This window comes from Gorilla gorilla, chromosome 7, assembly GCF_029281585.2.
Source record: "Gorilla gorilla gorilla isolate KB3781 chromosome 7, NHGRI_mGorGor1-v2.1_pri, whole genome shotgun sequence".
NCBI lineage: Eukaryota > Metazoa > Chordata > Mammalia > Primates > Hominidae > Gorilla > Gorilla gorilla.
In genome coordinates this window covers 64544812-64567088 of record NC_073231.2, presented here as the reverse complement: position 1 = coordinate 64567088, position 22277 = coordinate 64544812, and the positions used below count along the sequence as shown (strand labels likewise).

Below are 22277 nucleotides of genomic sequence, written 5' to 3'. Positions count from 1 at the left end.
CAACAAATACTTATCTGCCCTGTGCTTGGAACTATGTGGATAGGGTTTTACCCTCAAGTACTAGAAAAAATATTATTCTGAGATGATCTAATCAACTGTATGTGGATAGGGTTTTGCCCTCAAGTACTAGAAAATATATTATTCTGAGATGATCTAATCAACTGTAATATATGTTTAGAGGGAAAATAAATTACTGTTCAGTGAATGAGACCAGAAGGCTTTGTGGAAGAGAGATAATTAAAAAAGGGGTGGAGGATGGATAATGGGTAAGATTTTGGCACGTGGAATTCTCGTGCAGGAGGAGAAATCCTGCATTCCAGGGATGGTGGACAACTGGAGGTGAAGGGACAGATAAGCACAGGCTCCAGTATAAGGAACAGTGAGTAACTCCATATGATAATGACGGAAAAAGGCAGAGGAGGAAATCAGCAGGTACTATTAAGGATGGAGGAACATTTTCAGGGTCACTGACTAACTCAATAAAGCTAGCATATAGGAATAAATATGGACATATCATATAAAATAGTTTATGACAAAATACAAAAGTAGCACTTTACCACTGCAAAAAAATATAATTTAACTCAGAAAGCTGGGGATGAGTTGAACTTACTGGCTGGAAGTTATTAGACAATATGGTCTTCAAGACACTTACAGGGTTTACATTTGTTACAGCCACTGATCACCATTAATTCTGGGGTGGGAAAAGCTGACATAACTTAAAAATCTTTAAATAGGGCATCATGGCTTAGGTTATTAACTTCCTTACACAATGAACATTCCTAGGTCATGAGAATCTGTTTATAGGAACCTACTTAAAAATATCAGGTGTGTGTGAATCCTAATAACAGATCAATTATTTTTAGAAACAGCAGTTTACTAACATTATTCCGGTAAGACTACTAGCTGCACTAGCAACACTTTGAAAGGAGCCTCAAGAAATTATTAAAGTTCTCTAATGACAAATAGAATAAACCAAAAGTAATACCTTTCCAATAATTCTAATACCATAAAGCAGAAAACCTTATGTGAGAGGCCTTTATTCTTCCCACTCTCATTCTCTCAAAACCCTAAGACCTCGACTCAGGTGTTATTTCAAAGGGACTATCTGCCTGTTTAAAAAAAAGATTCAAATTTATAGAATTTTCCACTTGTGCATTTATAATACACATTGGTTTACATTTAAAGTATCTATCTATTGAGTAATGCAGTTAGCCTGTTTACATAAAAAAAATTGTTCATTTTCATCTGCAATAATGGCAGCCAAAGACTATAGTAAAGAAGATATTCTGTGCATTCCTTCATGGATACAGTCTCCATCAAGCACCGCACTCTTTTCCCACTCCTTTTCTCAAGCAGAAAGAACCTGGGAATTTATGTGCTATGCTGTTAACAGTGTATCAGGGAGAAAAGTGTTTTCATTTCCTTTAAGGTAAAACTAGCTCCTCCAAAGAATGGCAGACATATTCTGAAAAAGGCAAAAGGGCACAAGTGTTTTCCTTCTGTGAAGTCCTTGAACGATTTCATATGAATTTAAAACATATTTAGTGTTAATTCTAATAATACAGAAATACTGCATTAATTTGCAGAAATTAAACAAGTGAAAAGAGGAAGGAATTGCCACACTGGAATTATGTTCATTTTCTTTACCCCTCTGAAAATAGGAAAGTCAAAAAGGTAAAGGAAGAATTTTTCCTATTATACTGAAAGAGGTGCTATGAGATACATAACAAATTATTTCTATAGTTGGTTCCTGGAAAGGTATTAACCGAATTTTTAGAATTAACACCTGTCTTGGAAGCTGTGTTGCTGACCATTTAGCAGATGAGTTTTAGCTGAAATACGTGTGTGATTGCCATTTTGGTCCACACAAGTTGTCAAGGGAGCTTTCTTCAGCAAGATTTTAGGCAAACAGCCCAAAGGGAACTCTGAAAGAATAATTTTAGTACTGACAAACAATAAATGTTAAATAAATGCTAAATACCAATTTTATCTCCCAGAAACAAGCAACTAATATCCTTTTTTGAATTCTAAACTCATCTGGATTCAAGTTTTGATGCATCACCTTTTGACTTTTTTAACTTAAAATTTCTATCCTTCCTCTAAAGATACAAAAGTTTTAAAACAAACCAAAAACCTAGATTTTACATTTCAACAATATTGTCCTAGACCCAGCTATTAGACTATTAATCAAACGAGAAAATACTTATAATTTGAAGAAAAAATGTGATAGCAAATAGAAAAGTATCATCTATTAAAATTTCAGGAAGATCTACATTATCTAAAGCCATTCTATAATTTTATTCATATATTTTGTGGAATTCACATATCTTATTCTTACAGCAAACATAACACTGTAGGCCACAAGAAGCTGCAGTACTATTGTTTAATTAGCAGCAAATTAATATTTTAAATCTGGTATATGGACAATAAATAGTCTGCTTCTTTGGATGTGAATGTTTAAAATGTAGTATCACTGCAGCTTCATAATGTGATTGCTATTTTACAGAGCTTATACACACACAAAAAATATGATCTTTGTCTATATTTTATACAAATACAACAGTAGTTTGTGAATACATTTTAAGTACATGATATACATGATAAGCCACTTGATTTCCCAATATTACAGAATAGCAATTTTAAATGCAATAAAAATATACAAAATTCGGCCTGGAATGCAGATTTTTTTCTTTTCTATTTTGACTCAAAACTTTATCATTAGAACATTTTTAGAGTACTAGTCCAAACACTTTTTCATTAGCTAAAAATACAATTTCAGCAGTCCAGCTTATGTTCAGGTATGATGCAATCCGTTTCCTAATGGATTCCCAGTTTTTGTTAAATTCAAAGGGCTGTTAGTAACATACAGCATGTTCTTCACTCCACACCCTATTGTAAAGCCCACTTTCCATTCTGAGTTACAGTCACCTTGTGGACAAAAGCTGGGTTTGTTCTGGTAACATTTGCATGTCCGAGATCTCCTTTTGCAAGTGCACATGAATACATTGTGGTGGTGTAAAAGTTTGTTAATGACAAATTAAGTCACAGTATAAAAATATATTGTACACTTTTACACCTAATGTAGTCCTTTTTCTATGGATAAAAAAATACGACTGAATGAGACAGAGAAGTTTGTAGCACCATGAAGAGTTGTAGCCCAAGTTACATTAGCAGCATGATCCAACATAATATTGAAGGAGTGTTTCTGAGAAGATAAACATTCATTCTGGTTCATCTGTACCACTGAAGCTTATATAATGAAGTGTTTTATACATTAGCAATAGTTCTGTGTCATTTCTAGGCTAGATAACATCAAAAGACAGTGCCTTCCATCCTCAGAGGGTTGACAACATCATAGAAAGGCCCTAAGTGCAATCTGAGTGTGCCTTCACCAATGCTGGTTGCATGATCTTCTTTTCTATGATCCCAAAGGAGCTCCCTATGGGTTTTTAGCACAAAACTACACAACTTATGTAGATCTATGTGATCACAACAGACTATCTGTCTTGTAGACATGGCTGCTGACACAGTGTGAGAAAAACAAGACAAATTCAACTTAGGCACACATTTACCAGAACTAACAGCCAGCCATTGCTAATGACGAATACTAAACATTTAAAAGATCTCCTCCAATGTCACATGGATCTCAGTAGGCTAGAAGCAACTTGGGTGAACTGGTATTTTTTAACTTACGTACTGGGAAGACAGTGTGCTTTGAGACACGTAAACCTTGTAAAAAAATAAACCATTGTAAAACCTTATGAAAAGACACACACTGATTCTGTGCAATATAGCAAATTGATAAGAAAACACTGTAAAAATGTACCTGTTTAAAATACCATCTACCATTTTTGTACACAAAGCATTATATATCAAAGGCCTACATATATATCATCTAATGGCACTTGAATTATAATAAGTCTTAAAATAAAAGGCATAACCTATAAGAAAGTTCCTGTAAAGGTTTAGATTCATTTTGAAAGTGCTATATCTTGTAATATGTGTAGTATAGAGGTTGACCAAGCTCTATTTTTGAAAAAAATATTGGCCTATAATATGTGTATTGCTCACTAGATGAACGATCCTGAAAATATGTACTCTTTAACATTCATTATTAGCTTAATAAAGCAATCGGCTCTGGCTCATGTTTCAGTCAGTATATGGTTTTTAAAAACCGCTACTGTCCAAATTAACACAATATATCACTATATTCCACAAATGACTAAGAAAAATAAAGCACAAGCAACAAATAGGCAAAAATACACAGCTTGAAAGAAACACTAAATGAAATAAAAAAGTTGCACCCAGAGTGATGCATAATCAGCCAGGACAACTGAAGTTTTAAAAAACTGAACTTGGTAATAGGATTTTAAAATGAAAGTTTTAACAGTGATCGATAACTATAAAGGTACTTGTATACATCAATGGATAGCATTGCTTACAGTGCCAAAATCCTTCCACACTCACACTTCCGTTTGGTGACCTAATTTGTACATACATGTGGAAGTGAAACTGAATGAGGTTCAATATCTTGTCTGAGGCCCAAATTCTAAACTACTTTTATTTAATGTTAATCCCTTTTTTTTTTTTTTTTAACCAAGCTAAGGCACTACCAGAAATTTCAAGGATAATGATTCTGGCCACTAGAGAATGAAAACAGCATTGGCAATACTTATTTTTAATCATATCTAGTTGACAGAAACAAACAATCTTTTTCTAGGGAAAAAAAAGCCAATTCTGTGTTACATCCTTGTTAGAACATTGTGCAATTCAAATAAGCGAGTCTGCCTCACCTTTAATAGAAATTCTCTCAAAAAGGGTTTAGTGACCACTACAGTCAATTTTAAAAACAAATTAGCTGAATTCCCTCTTACTCTGAAGTGTTATTTCAAGTCTGGGGGCGGGAACAGGCAAAGAGGTGTACACATGAAAATTAAGACTCCAAAATTTTAACACTGGTGCCCTGAAGATGTGCCTCCATGTATTTGAATTTCATGCAGGGCAAGATTTAAGTATGTGTGTGTGTGTGTGTGTATATACACACACACACACACACACACACATACATACATATATGGCGCTATTCCCCATTTCCAAAATGCTTTACTTAATAAATCCTGGTACTCCCTTTTTTAAATTAGCAGTGAATACAGCCTACTAAGGCCAATGTCTCAGTTCACTAATTTGATGACTTCTTAAGTACATTTTAAACAGAATAAAGTAGTGCTTCCACACTTGCTATTTGTGATTTCTATTTAAAAATAGGTTTTCTATTTGTGCTCTGTCACCAATTTTTTTCCTTTTATATGGTGATTAAAGCAATATTGAACACTAACCATTCAACTAAAGATTTAGGTAAGCAATCTGTTTCATAGAAACTAAAGGAAGCAGTAATGAAGCAGAGCGAAAAGCCTACTTTCAGAAAAAATATTCTCCTAATCAAAAGCTAGGAGCAGTTTGAAAAATTTAAAAATGTACTTCCGTATTAACATATATAATTTTAATGCCTTTGGAACACACTTTTTTAATAAATGTAATTTTTCATAATAAAATTTAAATACATAAGTATAAAAACTACTGCTCCAAGGATTAAAAAATATAGGAGCATGATAAAATATCAGGAGCCAAAGCTCCTTCAGAGAGCAACTTTGATTCTATGAAGTGCGGTATGTGTGCGTGTGTGTGTGTGTGTGTGTATTATATATATATATTGAAGCCCCCATTTACATTATTACAATTTACATTTCTCCACAAATTATACTACTCCCAAATATTTTAAATAATGTATTATATTCAGTAATCTGCACTCATTTTTAAAAATTCTTGGTAAACATTGCAATCTGCAGTGATAACTGGCCCTACAAAAAGGAAAGAAGTTTCCATATAGGGCTAATGAGTGCTCAGAAATATTTTTCTTTCTGTTTTTTTTTAAAGAGATATATACTCTTCTAAAAACCTCCCACCCTTGCCCCCATCCCCAACGGAAAGGGTCCTAAAATAAGGTGTTAACAAGTGCTTAATAGATATGTTTCTTAGGTTAATGTCCCAACTGACCCTTAGAAAAATATATTAATTAGACCTTTAAGAAGATTATGTTGGTTGTCTAATGTGAGGAAAAGCCTATAATTATTCAGTGAATATAATATATTCTCAATTGTTATTTTCATGTTAACCAAGATAGGTTTGTTTTACTTTACTTTGTTACCCTCTACAAACTCAACTTATTTGCAATACTCCTATCATTTCCCAGAGATGCATGAAAGTGGGATTTTACTGTATATATTTCTAGTCACTTAAAACTTTGTGGTAGTTCCTCAGGTAGTTTTCTAATGCATTTAACTTCAAATTCTCCATCCAAAATATTGCAAGGAAAGATGGATTCACATTGAATCAGAAAGATAACATGGGAGTAGGACTGTTGTTTTTGTTTTCTGCTTTTGGTTCTTAAGGGAAAGAAAAACATATCAAATTCAGCAAGAAATGATACAAGCGATATGCTTTTACTTTACTTCTAAAAAGTCCAGTTTTTAACCCTGGCTACAGGGGCCATGATCCCTACACAAGTTCCCAAATGTAACCATGTGCTTCACGTCTATCTTCCTGCTTAGAAGTCTGTCACCCACAGAGGCTGAGTCAATCCACTGTGGGATAAACACACCTCATGGCTGCAGTTCCACAACGGCTCTAGATTATGGACTAACCATGGACCAACAATGAAAATAAATTGCTGGCTGCACTTGACCCACCCCTTGGATGTGAAAGGTGGAAAAGACTAAAGAGATCTACCTATATATCGACTCTGAAGACCCCAATGCCATACACTATTACTATTATTAAATGAAAAGATAGCATGTTAAGAAGGATGAAACACGACAAAATATCCTGTGTACTAATTTAGGGCCAACTATTAAGTGACACGAAATGCCATGTCACCTAACAGAGTCTCTTTCTGCTATAAATACTGATGCTTTGTGTTTAGGGTTTGTTTTCCTTAAAGGCTCATAATAAAGATGGCAAATATTTTAGCCAGACAACAGGGAGTCTTCAGAATATACTGATCTGAAATTATGGTGTATCTAACAAACATTTGTTATCTTCTGAAACTGGACTCTTAATTCATTTGAAGCACTTGATTATTAATCCATTTAGAAGCTAGTAAGAAAATTTAAACCCTTGAGTTATTCACAAACTTTTTATACAATTTACATTCTATTGCTAAATTTTTTAATGAGCCAGATGTCAAAAGGTAGAGCCACTGTTATTAGACAACGACGAAAATTTTAAGATCTAAAAGTAATTTGAAAATGGGATTTGTAAAAGTTTACTACTAATAATGGCTTTCCTATATGAAAAAAAAAAAGTCTTAAAATGTGACAATTGGCAGTGAATCAGGACAAAATACCCAGGTAAACTTAACTGAACACAAATGGTTCCAAAGCTCAGTTTAAAAGCTAGTTTCTATTTTATACTGGCTTAATGAAAATTTGTATTATACGAAAGCAGAAATTTTTATACTGTTTTAAAGTAGGCACTGAAATAAAAATGGTCATCTAGGGCATGGCTACACATACATTTCTGTAATGAATCCATGTCCCAGAATCCTACTGAAAAGCTTGATGGAAACGTGGGAGGGTGGTACTTGTGCTTAAACTGCTGGTGAAAGCTGCTGACAGTGAGTGCAGAGACCCAAGCCCTATAGTGTTTGCAGGATCCTGAAGATCCTGTGTTTGTGGGGGGAGCTGGGAAACAGAAGAATGTGCTTCTTCCTGGGAATAGCTCATTCCAAGGCTCCCCACTGATAGAGGATTATAGGGAGGACCATTTAAAGGTATGAAATTAAACAACTGAGAAAAATCCAATGCTGGTGTGTTTAGAGGGTCACTGATGGAGATAGAGCTTTTGGATAGGGAGAGGTCTCCTGCACCATCATCTAGGGACCCAATCTGAGGATCCAACCCTAGCTTAGATGATGACGATGCTTGAGAATCTTGGGATGAAGAGGGCACGCCACCTTGTAACTCCATCAGGTAACTCTCAATTTCCCCCTTTAATGGCTGTTCTTTTTCAGGAATAGAAATTGCATATGAGGTAGAACTGAACGGATATTTGAAAGAAAGGTGGTGAGAGGGATGAACAGTGTCCATATCTATTGGGCATGTCATTCCCAAAGGTAAAGTTGTGATCATTTGGTGGGCAGATCCCGAGCTCTGCATGGACTGAAATGGAGTGTTGTAGAGGTTTAACTGCAAAGTGTTTGTGAATGGCTTTGATAACAGTTCACTGGAAGGTAAGGACATCACCGGAAGGAGCTCGTCTTTTATAGGCACAGACACATTGCAGGTAAATGGGTCAAGGAAATCTACTGGTTCTGTTTTGACCTTCAGAAGCTCTTGATTGTGACTCTTCTTCATATGTCGAGTCAGGTGATCCTTTCGCCCAAATCTCTGTGCACAATACTGACAGAGGAAGTCCTTTCTTCCAGTGTGCACCACCATGTGTCTCCGGACATCCTTTCGGGTGTAGAACCGGCGATCACAATGTTCGCACTGGTGCTTTTTTTCTTTAACCCCACCAGACGACTTGCCTGCATGAGATTTAAGGTGCTCCAGAAGCACTCCCGTGCTTTCAAAAGTTTGCAAACATACCTTACAGGTGAGGTCACCACTTGTTGCGGCATGCAAGGCCAAGTGACGTTTAAATCCAAGCTTGGTATTGTAGTTCTTGCCACATTCTTCGCACTTAAACGTCTCTTTGTTAGGGTCATGTGTATGGAGGTGATTCTTCAGATGATCTTTCCGGTGAAACATTTTCTCACAATAATTACACTTGTGGGTTTTCTCAGGAGAATGAGTAGCCATGTGCCTTTAAACACAGATATAATCTATAAGTAGTTATTATGACAAAAATGGCATGTATTCACTTTTCAAATGGAAGCTAAACTACTATGCTAACACAGAATTCCCTTAGTAATGGAAACTGTTTAACTTAATATATACCACAAGGATAGTTAATATACCTAATTACTGCAAAACTTGAGCCATTTAAGTTGCCACTTTAGTTTTTGCTGGTTTCCAGCTATCATTACAAAAGCAAATGAGCAAGACTGAATATACTCACGTAAATGTCCTTACCCTTTTCTTGTTGTAATTTCTTTCTACAAATGGAAATTCTACTCATTAAGCATTTTATTTTAAAAAGTCCAAAGACACTAACACATAAAAGTATGTGATTTAGAATACTAAAAACTAAACCAATGTCTAATCTACTTAACATTTCCTCTTTGCAAATTAGCTGAAAAATGTGTATACAAATACATACGTTTACAATGGCTTCAAACAGCCAACATAAGAGAAAATATAATCTGAAAGACAAATAGAGTTTAATACCTTTGTAATTTGTACTTAGAAACAAAGGCCTTGGTGCAGTCTTGTTGTATGCACTTGTAGGGCCTCTCTCCTGTGTGAGAGTAGGAGTGAACCTTTAATTTCTCAACACTGTTAAAGGCCTTGTCACACAGTTGGCAAGGAAAGTTTTTTCTTGGTTTGGTTTCACCACGCTTACGTTTCCCTGAAGGGACTTTCTGGGTATCTCTTACTTCTGACAAATCACCAGGAATGACAGTGGCCATCGCAGCCTAAACCAGGCCTTCTTGTTGGACACTTGGGAACTGCCCAACTCCACTAAATGATATAGCTTTAGGTGGCTTCTCAAGTTTCATGTGGTCGTAAAAGAAAGCAAAAAGGGACTGGAAAAAAAAAATAAGAAACAACTAGTTTGTAACTAAACTCAATTCTTAAAAATTTTATTTGCTATGTGATGCTTTTGAATTAAAAAAGAAACCAATAAAATGGATTCAGCTGGTCTAATGTAATATCATCACATTACATTAGAAACCCCATAGGTTTCTTTATATTTGTCAAAATACATAGAAATGCATTGCTCAGAATGGACAGTTCATACATACCCTGAAATTCCACTTGACACATGTTTTACTTAGGCATAGCAGTAGTGATTTCAGGAACTCTCATGAAGAATCAAAACATGACTCTAAAAAGTGGCATTATTAAGCTTCAATTTTTACAAAAGATGAGAGAACATAAAATCGGACTAAAAACGTTTCAGCAAATATTTCAGTCTCTAAAAATCAGTTTGATTTGTGCATGTCAGCTCTAGTCAGACTGTATTATAGGAAAACAGAGATAAGCAACTGAAAACTCTTTTAGGCACCTTGTGAACCATTGAGTCTGTGGAAGAGGTACTTCACGGAGAGACACTAGAGGCCTGAAAGAGTTGAATGCACCACCCGAAGTGATGCATTATACCAGTGTCATCACACTCTGAGGGATTCCTGAGTCAAGAGTAGAAATGATTCATCTTCCTAACAAATACAAATTCTTCAAATAGTAAAACCTTTTGATGTTTTATTAGGTGAAGAGCATGGCTCTTTGTCATTTTGGGAGAAAGACATGGTTAATGTAATTTTCCTTATCGTTTTTCACATCACAAAAATTTTAGGCACACTGAGGTTAGTAGGTAAACGAGTCAGCAGGCATCCCCGAGAGCTGAGGGCATTGGCCTTTGGACACACCTGCAACCTGTGTGCAGCAGACCTGTGTGGACTTCTGACATGGCACACAACACATCATCAAAGAGGTGTTTAAGGTTGGTAAAAAGGTGTGTCAGAGTTTCAATGTGTTATTGGTGCTGCGAAAAAGAATGAAATGTACATATTGTACAGCAAGGAGTATATCTTTTTAAACAAAAAATTTAAAAATGAATTAAAACCTTTAAAAATTCATTGACAAAACATAGTAAATATTATCGACTCTGTTTCTAGGGTAAGAAAACCAACTTCTCAAAGATCCAATTCCTCAACGTTTATAAAGGCTAGTTGAGTGATGTACTTATTTTCTTTTGAGACAGAGTCTCACTCTGTCACCCAGGCTGGAGTGCAGTGGAGCAATCATGGCTCACTGCAGCCTTGACTTCCCTGGGCTCAAGCTATCTTCAAGTGCCTCAGCCTCCCGAGTAGCTGGGACTGCAGGTACATGCCATTATGCCTGGCTAATTATTTTTTATCTTTTGTAGACACAGGGTCTCACTATGTTGCCCAGGCTGGTCTTGAACTCCAGGGCTCAAGCAGTCCTCCAGTCTCAGCCTCCCAACATGCTGGGATTATAGGCGTGAGCCGCCACACCTGGCCTGTGATGTACTTTTAAGAGACCATAGAAATAATACCTGCAACCTCTTTTAAAACCAACTTCCTTATATCACCTGTGTTTTGGCACCAGACTGACACTGACACTTGCTGTCCCAAGCTACTACCAAGTTACTATTAGACTGACCTTCACGGATTCCAGTTATACTTTCGCAGGAGCTCTAAATACCTACATTTTTGTAAAATTAACTGTATGTTACAATAGGTCTAACTTTATTTTAATGTAAAGGCTGTTTCTAAACAGGGAAAATACAGCAATTATCCACTCACTTTATTAACATAGTAAGGCATACGGGTAAGTTCATCAGTACTTGCTTCAAGTGTCTTTCTTTATTAGGTAGATACAGGCAAGGCCTTTGTGCTATTCAAACGGTCTAAAAATCCGCCTTGCTGTTTAAAAGTGACATTAACACAACGCAACTGACATTACCAATGGTAACATATGTTCTTTTTGTTTTAGATTTTCTGGATCTCAAGGACTTCTTGCTCTATTTCTGTTATATTCTCATTCAAAAGCTAGCTCCTCTGCTTCCCTCGGAAATATCTAAACAGCTACTCTGCTGTGACCAGTAATGACACTATAAACTGGTATAAAGCATTCTACCAAGGCAGGAAACAAACCTTAATTTTCATTATTTGATTTCCTAACCTGATACTTTTATGCACCTATTTAGAACATCGTGGGAAACAAATTGAACATTTCCCAATTGCAGAATCTACATGGAATGCAAGTATCTAAATCCCTGTATATAACTAATATCTGAAAATACTTCAAAGACTGGTCATATTTGCCATTGTGTTATAAAATCCAACCATAATGGGCAAAGAATTCCAGTTAAGAAAAACAACTTCTAAGTTATTAAAAAAAATTATTAGAAGTGCACCAATATGCAATATACAAACATTTGATTGTTACTAAAATTGGTGATAATCAATATGGAGTAACAAATGAATTCTGTTATCTTTGGATGTACATACTGAGCAATGAAGATTGCACTGATTTCAAATATTACACTTTTCTAAGACCAGCTGAAATTTTTTCATGGCTGATAATACCTTTTTATTTTAGTATATTACAAAACTCAAATTAATTATCATAGGTGCATTTCAAACTATAGGATAAGGTTGTGAGCTCAAAATCTAATAAAAGACCACATTCATAATATGCATATCAGTCAAATACTTTAAAGGTGCATGCATAGAATTATAGTGATTTTTAGTTCAATGCATACCTGATTACTGATGGAAAAAGCCTCAGACTTTGATCTTAGCCAGTCCCATTGACTCTTCGTGGAAGAGAGTGGAATCCAATCCTTCCCATTTTGGCCAATCTATGAAAAAAAAGTGAAAATGGACTATCCTCTAAATGGAACCGGTATGTAAATGATGGAAAATACAGGATTAAAGAATTGCAGTTTCATGGCACATGCTTACATTCCATACTCTGCTTACGAGTCATGCATTAATTTTCACCAACTACATATGTTTATTAGGTCTAAGCACATTTACGTGACCAAATAAATGCATAAATAAAAAGTATTACCTAGATAAATAGCAATTTGTGATGCTGAATGACTCCCCACTTCTTTCCCAAATTTATTTATTTCTAAAATCTGACTTACCTACTGAAATGGATATTAGGGCTACTGTTTATAAACCAAATGATCAAAATTTTATTAAGTTTATTAATATTATGGAAGTGACAATCTTAGGCCCCTTTCGGAGGGTACATCTGGAGCCACCCAAAGAACAACAGGCTCCCGGTGAAAGCACTCACGCCCATACTGTGTACACTAGCACAACGGGGGCCTCTCAGAGCTACACTTTTGCTATCTGCAACACCTGCCAATTTATTTTTCAGGATGCTGCAAGGATGGTTGAAATGTAGCAACAACTCTGCACTCTTTAGATTTCAAAAGCATGCAAGAGAAGTTAAATATAGATTTGCTACAGAAGAAAGGGGTGTTAGGAAGAGAGCATCATTTGGTTTAAGAGGTCATTGTTGAAAACTCTTAAAGTAGCTTATAATGTTTATCAGTAGTATGATCATTAGTAGACTGAGATCACACACAGAAAACAATCTGTTAATTCTTGATCGTACAAGTAAACATGAAAAGAATAATGGTCAAAAGGCAGAATAATCTACAATCACCTATTGTAGAGAGCACAAGGCATGAGAGATCAGTAAACTCAGAATATTTTAAAGATGAACATTCAGAAATCATGATTATAAAGGGATAATTAAATCAAACAGTTAAAATAACAGATATGTTAATGACAGGTTAAATAAAAATAACTTTCAGATTCTTAACACAAATCTAGAAATATCCCCTGTAATAAAACTTTCATACTTGAAGAATTTGATGATGTCTAAATAAAGTATTTAATAGAAGGCATTCAAGCATCATTATAAAAATGCCAAGGGTATATCTGAAAGCAGCATTTTTTTATAGTTTAAAAGACAAGAAAAGCAAAAATTTAGACCTATAAAGATATTTTAAACATTAAAGCAAAAGCTCCATTCTTTTGTAAAGCACAGGACATGCATAAATGGAAAAACGGAATTCTGCACATCAAAATTACAAAATAATAACATTAACTTTGCAAATACTTACTTGCCCAGGGCACATACTGAGTTTTTTGTAGGGTAATTACGAATATGAAAGACCATTTTGTGTATTACATTATTTTAAGAATATAAATACCTGACACGTGTGGAGTGTTTTCATCTCTATTATCTCCCTGGAATTCAATGAATCTGAGAGGTGGATGTGTTTACCATCATTGCCATTTTAAGGTGAGAGGCCCACAGAAGATGAACAACTTGACAGCATATGTGTGATAAAGAAGGGATGAATGCCCTAAAACTGTGACTTCACTTTTATTCTACTGTTTTCTATGGCAAGGCAGGTTGGCAAACCAATTTGCAAGTGGATAAATCCTGTCACTATACTTAAAAGATCAAAAGAGGGGATAGTGCCTATTTTCTCTTTTAGAGCTGCCAAATATCCAAAAGGAAATAAATTTAAGACTTAAAAAGTTTAAAAGACAGTTTATAAAGGCAGTTTTAAATAATTTAAACAACTGTTAATGTAAAGTAATAGCTAATACATCTGTCTGAGTGGAAAACGATTTGGGTAGAAACAAATTGAAAACCCAAATTAACTAGTAAACAATAAGTTTATGTATTTTTTCCTTTATTCTCCAAACCATATAAATTTTATTGCATTCTCAAATACATTCATAAAATCTTTATTTATGCTTATTGTTCCATGGCATTTTACAATAAAAACCTTTAGCATCTAAGTATTTCAACACAGTTTAAAATTATGTATATTGTGACATATTCCAATAGTCTAGAAATCACCCATTCTATGTATTTTATAGTCTAAAACAACACAGCCAATCATTTTACTTTATTTTATCCCAAAACATAATCTTGAATTTCTTAATTTCCCTAAATTGAACCTATTTTGAGTTCTTATGAGTTGCCAAATAATTTCAAAGTTCTGCTAAATATCTCCCCCCAAAAAAGAAAGCAGGACTGGTTAGAAATTATTCTTTGGATTGATATAATAAAAAATATACAGTTTGTGTTTATGTAATCCTAACTGAAAAGTTAGATAAAATTATCTGTATATTCTCTTGTACAGGATTTAAGAAAAACTTCTGAAAAGTGCAACAAAACTTGGTTTTGTACTCATGTTTTTCTTTTCTACTTAAAAAAAAAAAAACTCACAAAGATTGGTTATTGTGCTTTTCAAGTGATGAAAATTCTTCTTTGCCTTGGTCTGATGAACTGTGAACCAAAGTAGAAAATACATACACCCATTTCAAATCACTCTAAGATGAACAGCAGTTCAGAATACCCTTCTAGTTTTTGTTGGTACCAGAAGAAGCAATTTTTTCCAGGGCAACTTTGCATACAGAAACAATAGAGAGAGTATGGCGTGTTTGTGCACACACACCCAGATTTATCTTCCGATGTTTTACATTATTCTAAAACAGTGACTCATATAAAAAACTAACAAGCCAAAATGAGTCATACATCAGAGGGTCTACTAAAATCAGTTCCTATGAGATGCCAGCAAAAGAACAGGCCTGTATTAAAACTGCTTATTTTAAATTCCATAGTTCTGATAATAATTTTGCTAAGAGCTGTGAATTTTTTCACTTACCTGCATCAATAATTATTTCATATTTAAAAGTCAAACATAGATTTTGCTAATTAAGGGCAAATACCATCAAGCATCAAAGCTTTATTCTCCTGTATGCTTACAAGATGCCTTTAGTAAGTAATTCAGAAGATGTCAAAAAATTTCCTTAAAACAGGTTTTTCCATATAGAGTAAATAAAGTAGGTTGCAAAAGGAAACTTACCAGTTCTTAATATTGTAATTTACATGTATGAAACACAAGAGAGTTTTGAATAATATGAAAGAGTCTATTACTAAGATAACCCAACTGAAGGCAGTCAGTTTTGAAGTAAGGGCAACAGTATACTTAGAACATTTTTAAGAAATAACTTCGGTGTTTCTGCATAATTTGTAAATTTTTATAGCATTCACTTTCCATAGTCTGTAAAATCACTTATTAGTGAAAAATAACAGGAAAAAAACTACCTTATAAAAACCTAAGAATGAAAAATCAACTGCAGACGGTACAGGGGCAGAGAGGTTGTGCCAGTTTTATTCACTGTTGTTTCCCATAAAAGGCAGTTAAAGTAACTGTTGAATGAATGAAAAAAATTAAAACAGGGCCAAGTGCTTACCAGCATCACAATGACCTACAGGCTTGCTTAGTCATCATAATAGACATAAGACAGAATTTACAGTTGACCCTCTGTATTTGTGGGTTTTGCATCCATGGACTTAGCCAACCATGGATTGAAAATATTTTTTAAAAACTGCATTTGTATTGAACATGTACAGACTTTTTTGGTCATTATTCCATATGCAGTACAGTATAACAACTATTTACATAGTATTCACATTGTGTTAAGTATTATAAGTAATTTAGAGATGATGTGAAGAGTTCATGGCAGGATGTGCATAGGTTATATGCAAATACTATGCCATTTTATATCAGGTACTTGAGCATCTGTGAATTTTGGTATCCCAGGGAAGTCCTGAAACTAATCCCTCATGGATAGCAAGGGACAACTGTGTATATCTATATTCAAGTCAAAGATAATGTAGTATGAACACAATTTGGTCCAACAAATTGAATAAGCTAATAGAACAGTATTTTTTTTTAAACTAAGCAGCTATTTGAAAAGTCTTAGATTAAAACAATAGCAATTGTAATAAAAGGTTATCTAAAAATACTTATTTTGCCTCAGAAAACAAGCATTCTCTAATCTTAATACTAAGAAATCAACTAATACAAGTAGATAACATCAGTCTGGCTCCCATTTGTAATAAAAATTTCCAAAGTGAAAACATGCCTGATGCCTGCATTAGTCCTTGGTATGGGGCAGGAAGGACGAGACTCTCAGTTGGGGCTGCTGGTCCCTACAGAGGGGAACAGAAAGGAGCTGGAGCAACTACTGTGAAGCAGGAGACATAGCCAAGACATGCACCTAACTCGCCTGAGTTTACAGCAGGTCCCCAAAAATGCATTTTATAACTGGATTGTGGAAAACTACAGTATTTACTTTCCTAAATTAGATGTCATAGTTAACTAAAGTTAATCAAAAATAAGGATGCCCTTTTTGAATTACTGTGTTTTATATTTTTAACTCATTTTGAGCAATTCATTAAAATATAGTTCTAGGACATCTTTTTGAAATTTACCATAAAAATTAGCCTTACTGATGTTTAGAAATGTCTTATATTTAGTATACAGATAATAAAAACTAATTGAGAAGTGAGAAGTGAGGGGAAAAATGGCATAACTTTTTGTCTGTAAGAACCAACAGGAAAAAGTCAATGAATTCCAAAGTGGAATCAGAAAACCCCAATATCAGTTCTCTTATCTGTACAAGCAGGATGTTCCTTTTCAGGCCACTCATTTTCTAGAGTAGCCAGAGAGAATGAACAGATAACCCAATGAAGAAGGAGTATCAAGAATCTCCCAATTCAGACATATTTTCCTTGGTTGTTTATTTTATAGAGCAAAAATGCCACGTTAAGTTAAAAGTTTTTTTTCTCTTTTGAAAACTCCCTTTTCTTTTTTTTTTTTTTGAGACAGGGTCTCACTCTGTCACCTAGGCTGGATGGAGTACAGTGGTGCAATCTCGGCTCACTGAAACCTCCAACTCCCAGGTGTAAGCGATTCTCATGCCTCAGCCTCCGCAGCAGCTGGGATTACAGGCATGTACCATCATACCCAGCTAATTTTTTGTTATCTTTAGTAGAGATGGGGGTTTTGCTATGTTGGCCAGGCTGGTCTCGAACTGCTGGCCTCAAGTGATCCACCCGTCTTGGCCTCTCGAAGTGCTGGGATTACAGGCGTGAGCCACCATGCCCAACTGAAAGCTCCCTTCTAATGATCCACAACTTAGAAGCACTTCATTTCAATTGCTATTTGGGGTGGGGGTGGGGGGTTCCCTATGATTGTGTATTTTTATCAAAATAAAAAGACTTAAAAATACAGTGGGTGGTACAACACTGAGATATTTTCATTTTCTTCACATGGGGCCATTAGTATTTTCAAAGAGGAAATGAAAAAGAAATTGTGCAAAAGGGAAGTAATGATGGCTCAGAGAGCAAAGAAGGACAATTATATCTGAATGCAAAGTAAGACTGCTTAATCAATACTCTATTTTTAGATAATTTCCTGTGCTTTTTTTTTTTTCTTTCTATAAAACAGTCCCAAAATATTGGTGATCTGGGTCTGATTACAAAGTAGGTAGCCCACAGGTCAGCTCAATCTGAAAACTGCATGTATCCCAAATTGTGGTAAGTTATTGATCTTATTACCAGTAACTGATTAAGTTTCTGGGGGTACAACAAAAATGTTTGACACCAACTATAAAAATGTTCACAATGAAGGACCCTAAATATCTGGAGAACATGCCTTCATTCATGTACAGTAAATTGCCTAATGCTATTAAAATCGCAAATACAGAATAATCCAGATTTCATGTCTGAACTGTCAAGCACCCATACTGAATCTGCCTATAAATTCAAACAAAAAGGCAGACATCAGACACTTTATAAGAAAAGTGCTAAAGAAAGTTTTACTTAGCTATAAATATAAGTTGTATTTATCTATAAAAGCTCAAGCAGAAATTAGTTTTAAGCCATCTCAAAGTAAAGTGTACTTTAAAGACGGGCTTGTGCTATGGCATAAATGTTGTGTATGTGCTGATGCTTTAGTAGTACTAAAAAATGTAATGAAAACAGAATTCATGGCCTGGTTCAGGTCTGCACATACCATCCATCTGTCCTCCCTAAGTTATGCTCATGTGCATGTCCAGGATAAAATCACTTCTAGAAACAACTATTTCTATTTATTCCCACATAGTTAAGGGTAAACAGGATCAGTTCTAGGCAAAACCGTCATGTCAAGGGTAGCCGCTCTCTCCTCTGCCTCCAGAGGACCCCATGTACTCTCCTGGCTGGAACAATTAGAAGAGGTTTGTTCTCTATATTCCTTGACCAATTCTATTTGATCAAGAATGACCTTGAAAACCTTACCTCTCTGAACCTTTCACCCTTAATATGGACTGGAAAGCTCTTCTTGAAATGACCTGTCTGACCTGTCTCTCCCCCAGCAACAGTAAATTCATCTGCAGGGATGCTATTATTCATCCTCATATCCCTAGCACCTGGTCAGCACCCTAGCATGTAGCAGACATTTGATAGACATTTGCTGAACAGAACTGTGGTCCCTTTAAGGAAATTTCAGGAATCAAAGCTAGCAGGTAAATATGTTTCAGGTCTCCTGAAATTTCAAATTGGTTGTAAAGCAAGCTCAGAAGACAAGCCCCAGAGAAATACATGGTTAGTTTGTTTTGGCAGAGAGGTAGGAACTTAGGGAAAGCACCACCACCACCTGGGAGTCCGTACTGCTTCTGTGTCCCCAGGAGAGGCGTCACCTGCTTCGGCAGACCTCAAAAGCCAGGGAGTCTCAGGCACGTGCTACCCAGAGCCCGCCAAGCACGGATACAAACCTGGGTAGCACCCAGCCAGCCTGGACGTTTAGAACACTTCTGCTTTAAATGTCCTGTTCCATAGCTCCTTAAGCACATGGAACCTGTATTGATCATGATTTATCATTTAGAAATAGCCAGTGAAGTTCTATGGGAAGGAAAAAGGAACAAAGTAAAATTCAAAATCTTTAAAAGAGGGTATCCTTCATGTGAAAATAAAATGTGAGGATCATGTTTAAAATATCAGAGAAAATTTTCAACTGATTACAGATATAGGAGAATAAAAAAGGAGAAAACCTGCATAAATTCAGTTTGGCTAAGTAAAACTAGTCATTTTTCCTTTTTCTAGCTACTAAAAAACAACTTCATTGAAAACAAGTTTAAAAACTACGGTAAAGTAGAAAAAGAAAAAAAAATCCATAAGCCCTAACACTAAAGATTTTTATAGCATACAGATAGCTAAAATTTTAATAGTATACAGATAGCTAAAATATTTACAGTATACAGATAGCTAAAATTTTAATGCTAACGGTGTTGATGCTTAAACCCATAGAATGTTGTTCTTATACAAAATTTTAGCCCGATTAATTCGTGTACCTTTGATTTGATCAAGCTCTGTTCATGTATCTTGTGAAACCCTGCCCAAGGCCTCCTTTCCCCCATCTGCCATCAGTGAAGAGTTCAGGAGCCCATCCCCTGGTATCTGTCACAGCCACCATTGTTTTTTTTTCCAGTCTCCCCGTCCTAGGGCTGGGGGTCCTGGCCTCTCAACCTCTACCCTATCTTGAAGGTCGTACTGACAGACTTACCTGGTACCAAATCCACGTGTGCCTGGATTTCCAAGTATTGCTACACCTTGATTCTGTGACACTGAGCTGTGCCTACAGGCTGGGAAATCTAGATAGCTTGTGTGTGTCCTCTTCCCAACAATGCTGGCAAATTGCTATTGTTGCATTGGGTTCCTTATTCTAGCATCTGCCCCATCCCTGTGAGCAAGTCTAATCCCCCTCTCCACCTGCCCATAGGTAATAGGATCCCGCCCAGGAGACCAAAAAAAAAAAAAAAAAAAAAAAAGATATAAGGGCAACATGGGATAGTGTATCACTGTGCAAGATTTAGAGAAAGAAGAGCTTAAGAGTACATCTGTGGGCTATCTGGGGAACAGGAACAAATTAAGTTTTTACAGCAGCTATGTGTTTTGTGCAAAGAGTGAGGAAGATTGCTCCTTGCTAGTATTTCAAGCCTCCCATTCGACCATAATTATTACTGAAGTCCCCATCACAGTACATACTGATAGACCCTAAGATCGTAAGTGGCATGCTTATTATGTGGCATGCTTTTCAAAGCTTTTAATATTATATCTTATAGTATTTAGGAACTGGAATAATTAATCACTTTGAAAGTCATGCCATATAATGATAAAAGCCACCTACCTGAGGCCCTGCTCCAAACTCTAGCAAGGCAACCTTATTAATAGACCGTCACAGAATGAAGCATTCTGGGTGCCAAATACGGCCAAGGCAGCACCAAGAGGCAACCTAAAAAGAAAAGAAGAGTTAGTTTTAAATTCCAAAAGTCAGGCCAATCTGGTTAATGGCATATGAACCAAACTGCTTTTAATTCATTATCATTTATTCACATTCTTTGCACTTTATTGAAAAATGTATCTTAAATCCTGTTAAAAATGTATAGTACATGGAAAAATGAAAAGTACACAAATTAATATCCCTAGATTTATATATTTCCTCCCGAATCACAGTTATCTAGATTATTCACATTTTTATTTTGATAAATTATTTCAAGTTTACTGTCATTTCTCAAAACTGCTGCTTATTTTCTTTCTTTATGGTCTAAACACACCCATTATCTTCTCTGCAACACAGTTTTCAGAAAAACCTTTTGTGGTGTCTATCTTGTCCTTAACAATCGCTATGGGAGAAATCTTGCCCCATGAGTGCTTTCCTCAGTCAGAGACCAGGCCACCTGTCCACAGAGAAGGGTGCAAGCCACTGAGCACCCTCAAGCAGAGGCAGAATAAGGAGCCAGGGACAATTTCTGAGCTCTTGAATTAGTCTTTATGATGTGATTATTGCTTGTTTTCAATTAAATTCCCATGTCATGTCCATCCTCAACGACATACAAAGAAAATGCAAAATGTATTCTGAAGTATTCAATGTTTGCATCCGTCTGTTGGTGCAGGTTATGAAGACCGATCTCTAGGGATATTAACTAAGAGAGAAAAAGAAGCCACAAGTTCTATGCAGAAAATCACCTGCTTCATTTCCCTACAACAGAGGGTCAAGGCTCAATTATACATGGTTACCACTCTCCTAAGACGAATATCTGACACTGATGGAATAAACATTACCAACACCTATTATGTATGGTACCAGTCTGAGTTACTGTGGGTATAGACCGACATGATCCCCGTTCCGTAGGAGCACACAAGTTAGTTGTGGCTGCAGAATATATACCTTTTGTCGTGCAGAAGCTCTTTAGTTTAATTAGATCCCATTTGTCAATTTTGGCTTTTGTTGCCATTGCTTTTGGTGTTTTAGTCATCAAGTCTTTGCCCATACCTGTGTCCAGAATGGTACTGCCTAGGTTTTCTTCTAGGGTTTTTATGGTTTTAGGTCTTACGTTTAAGTCTTAAATCCATCTTGAGTTAATTTTTGTATAAGGTGTAAGGAAGGTGTCCAGTTTCAGTTTTCTGCATATGGCTAGCCAGTTTTCCCAACACCATTTATTAAATAGGGAATCCTTTCCCCATTGCTTGTTTTTGTCAGGTATATCAAAGAGTGAACAGGCAACCTATAGAATGGGAGAAAATTTTTGCAATCTATCCATCTGACAAAGGGATAATATCCAGAATCTACAAGGAACTTAAACAAATTTACAAGAAAAAACCCAGTCAAAAAGTGGGCGAAGGATATGAACAGACACTTCTCAAAAGAAGACATTT

General features: G+C 35.7%; 1 protein-coding gene across 4 annotated transcripts in view; it reads right to left on the bottom strand.

The window, feature by feature from the left end:
• Positions 1 to 2527: 2527 nt before the first annotated feature.
• Positions 2528 to 22277, bottom strand: part of PLAG1 (PLAG1 zinc finger) — a 50128-nt gene continuing 30378 nt past the window's right edge. The window contains exons 2-5 of one of the 4 annotated variants that reach the window (XM_019031870.3): positions 20749 to 20853; positions 12451 to 12549; positions 9387 to 9745; positions 2528 to 8862 (exon numbers count right to left, since the gene is read on the bottom strand). In XM_019031870.3, the coding sequence (XP_018887415.1) occupies positions 7602 to 8862; positions 9387 to 9628 (1503 nt within the window). In that variant the 5' untranslated portion in view covers positions 9629 to 9745; positions 12451 to 12549; positions 20749 to 20853 and the 3' untranslated portion in view covers positions 2528 to 7601. The remainder of the gene's footprint in view (positions 8863 to 9386; positions 9746 to 12450; positions 12550 to 20748; positions 20854 to 22277) is intronic. The other 3 variants (XM_019031869.4, XM_055348741.2, XM_019031871.4) reach the window with 3 other exon arrangements.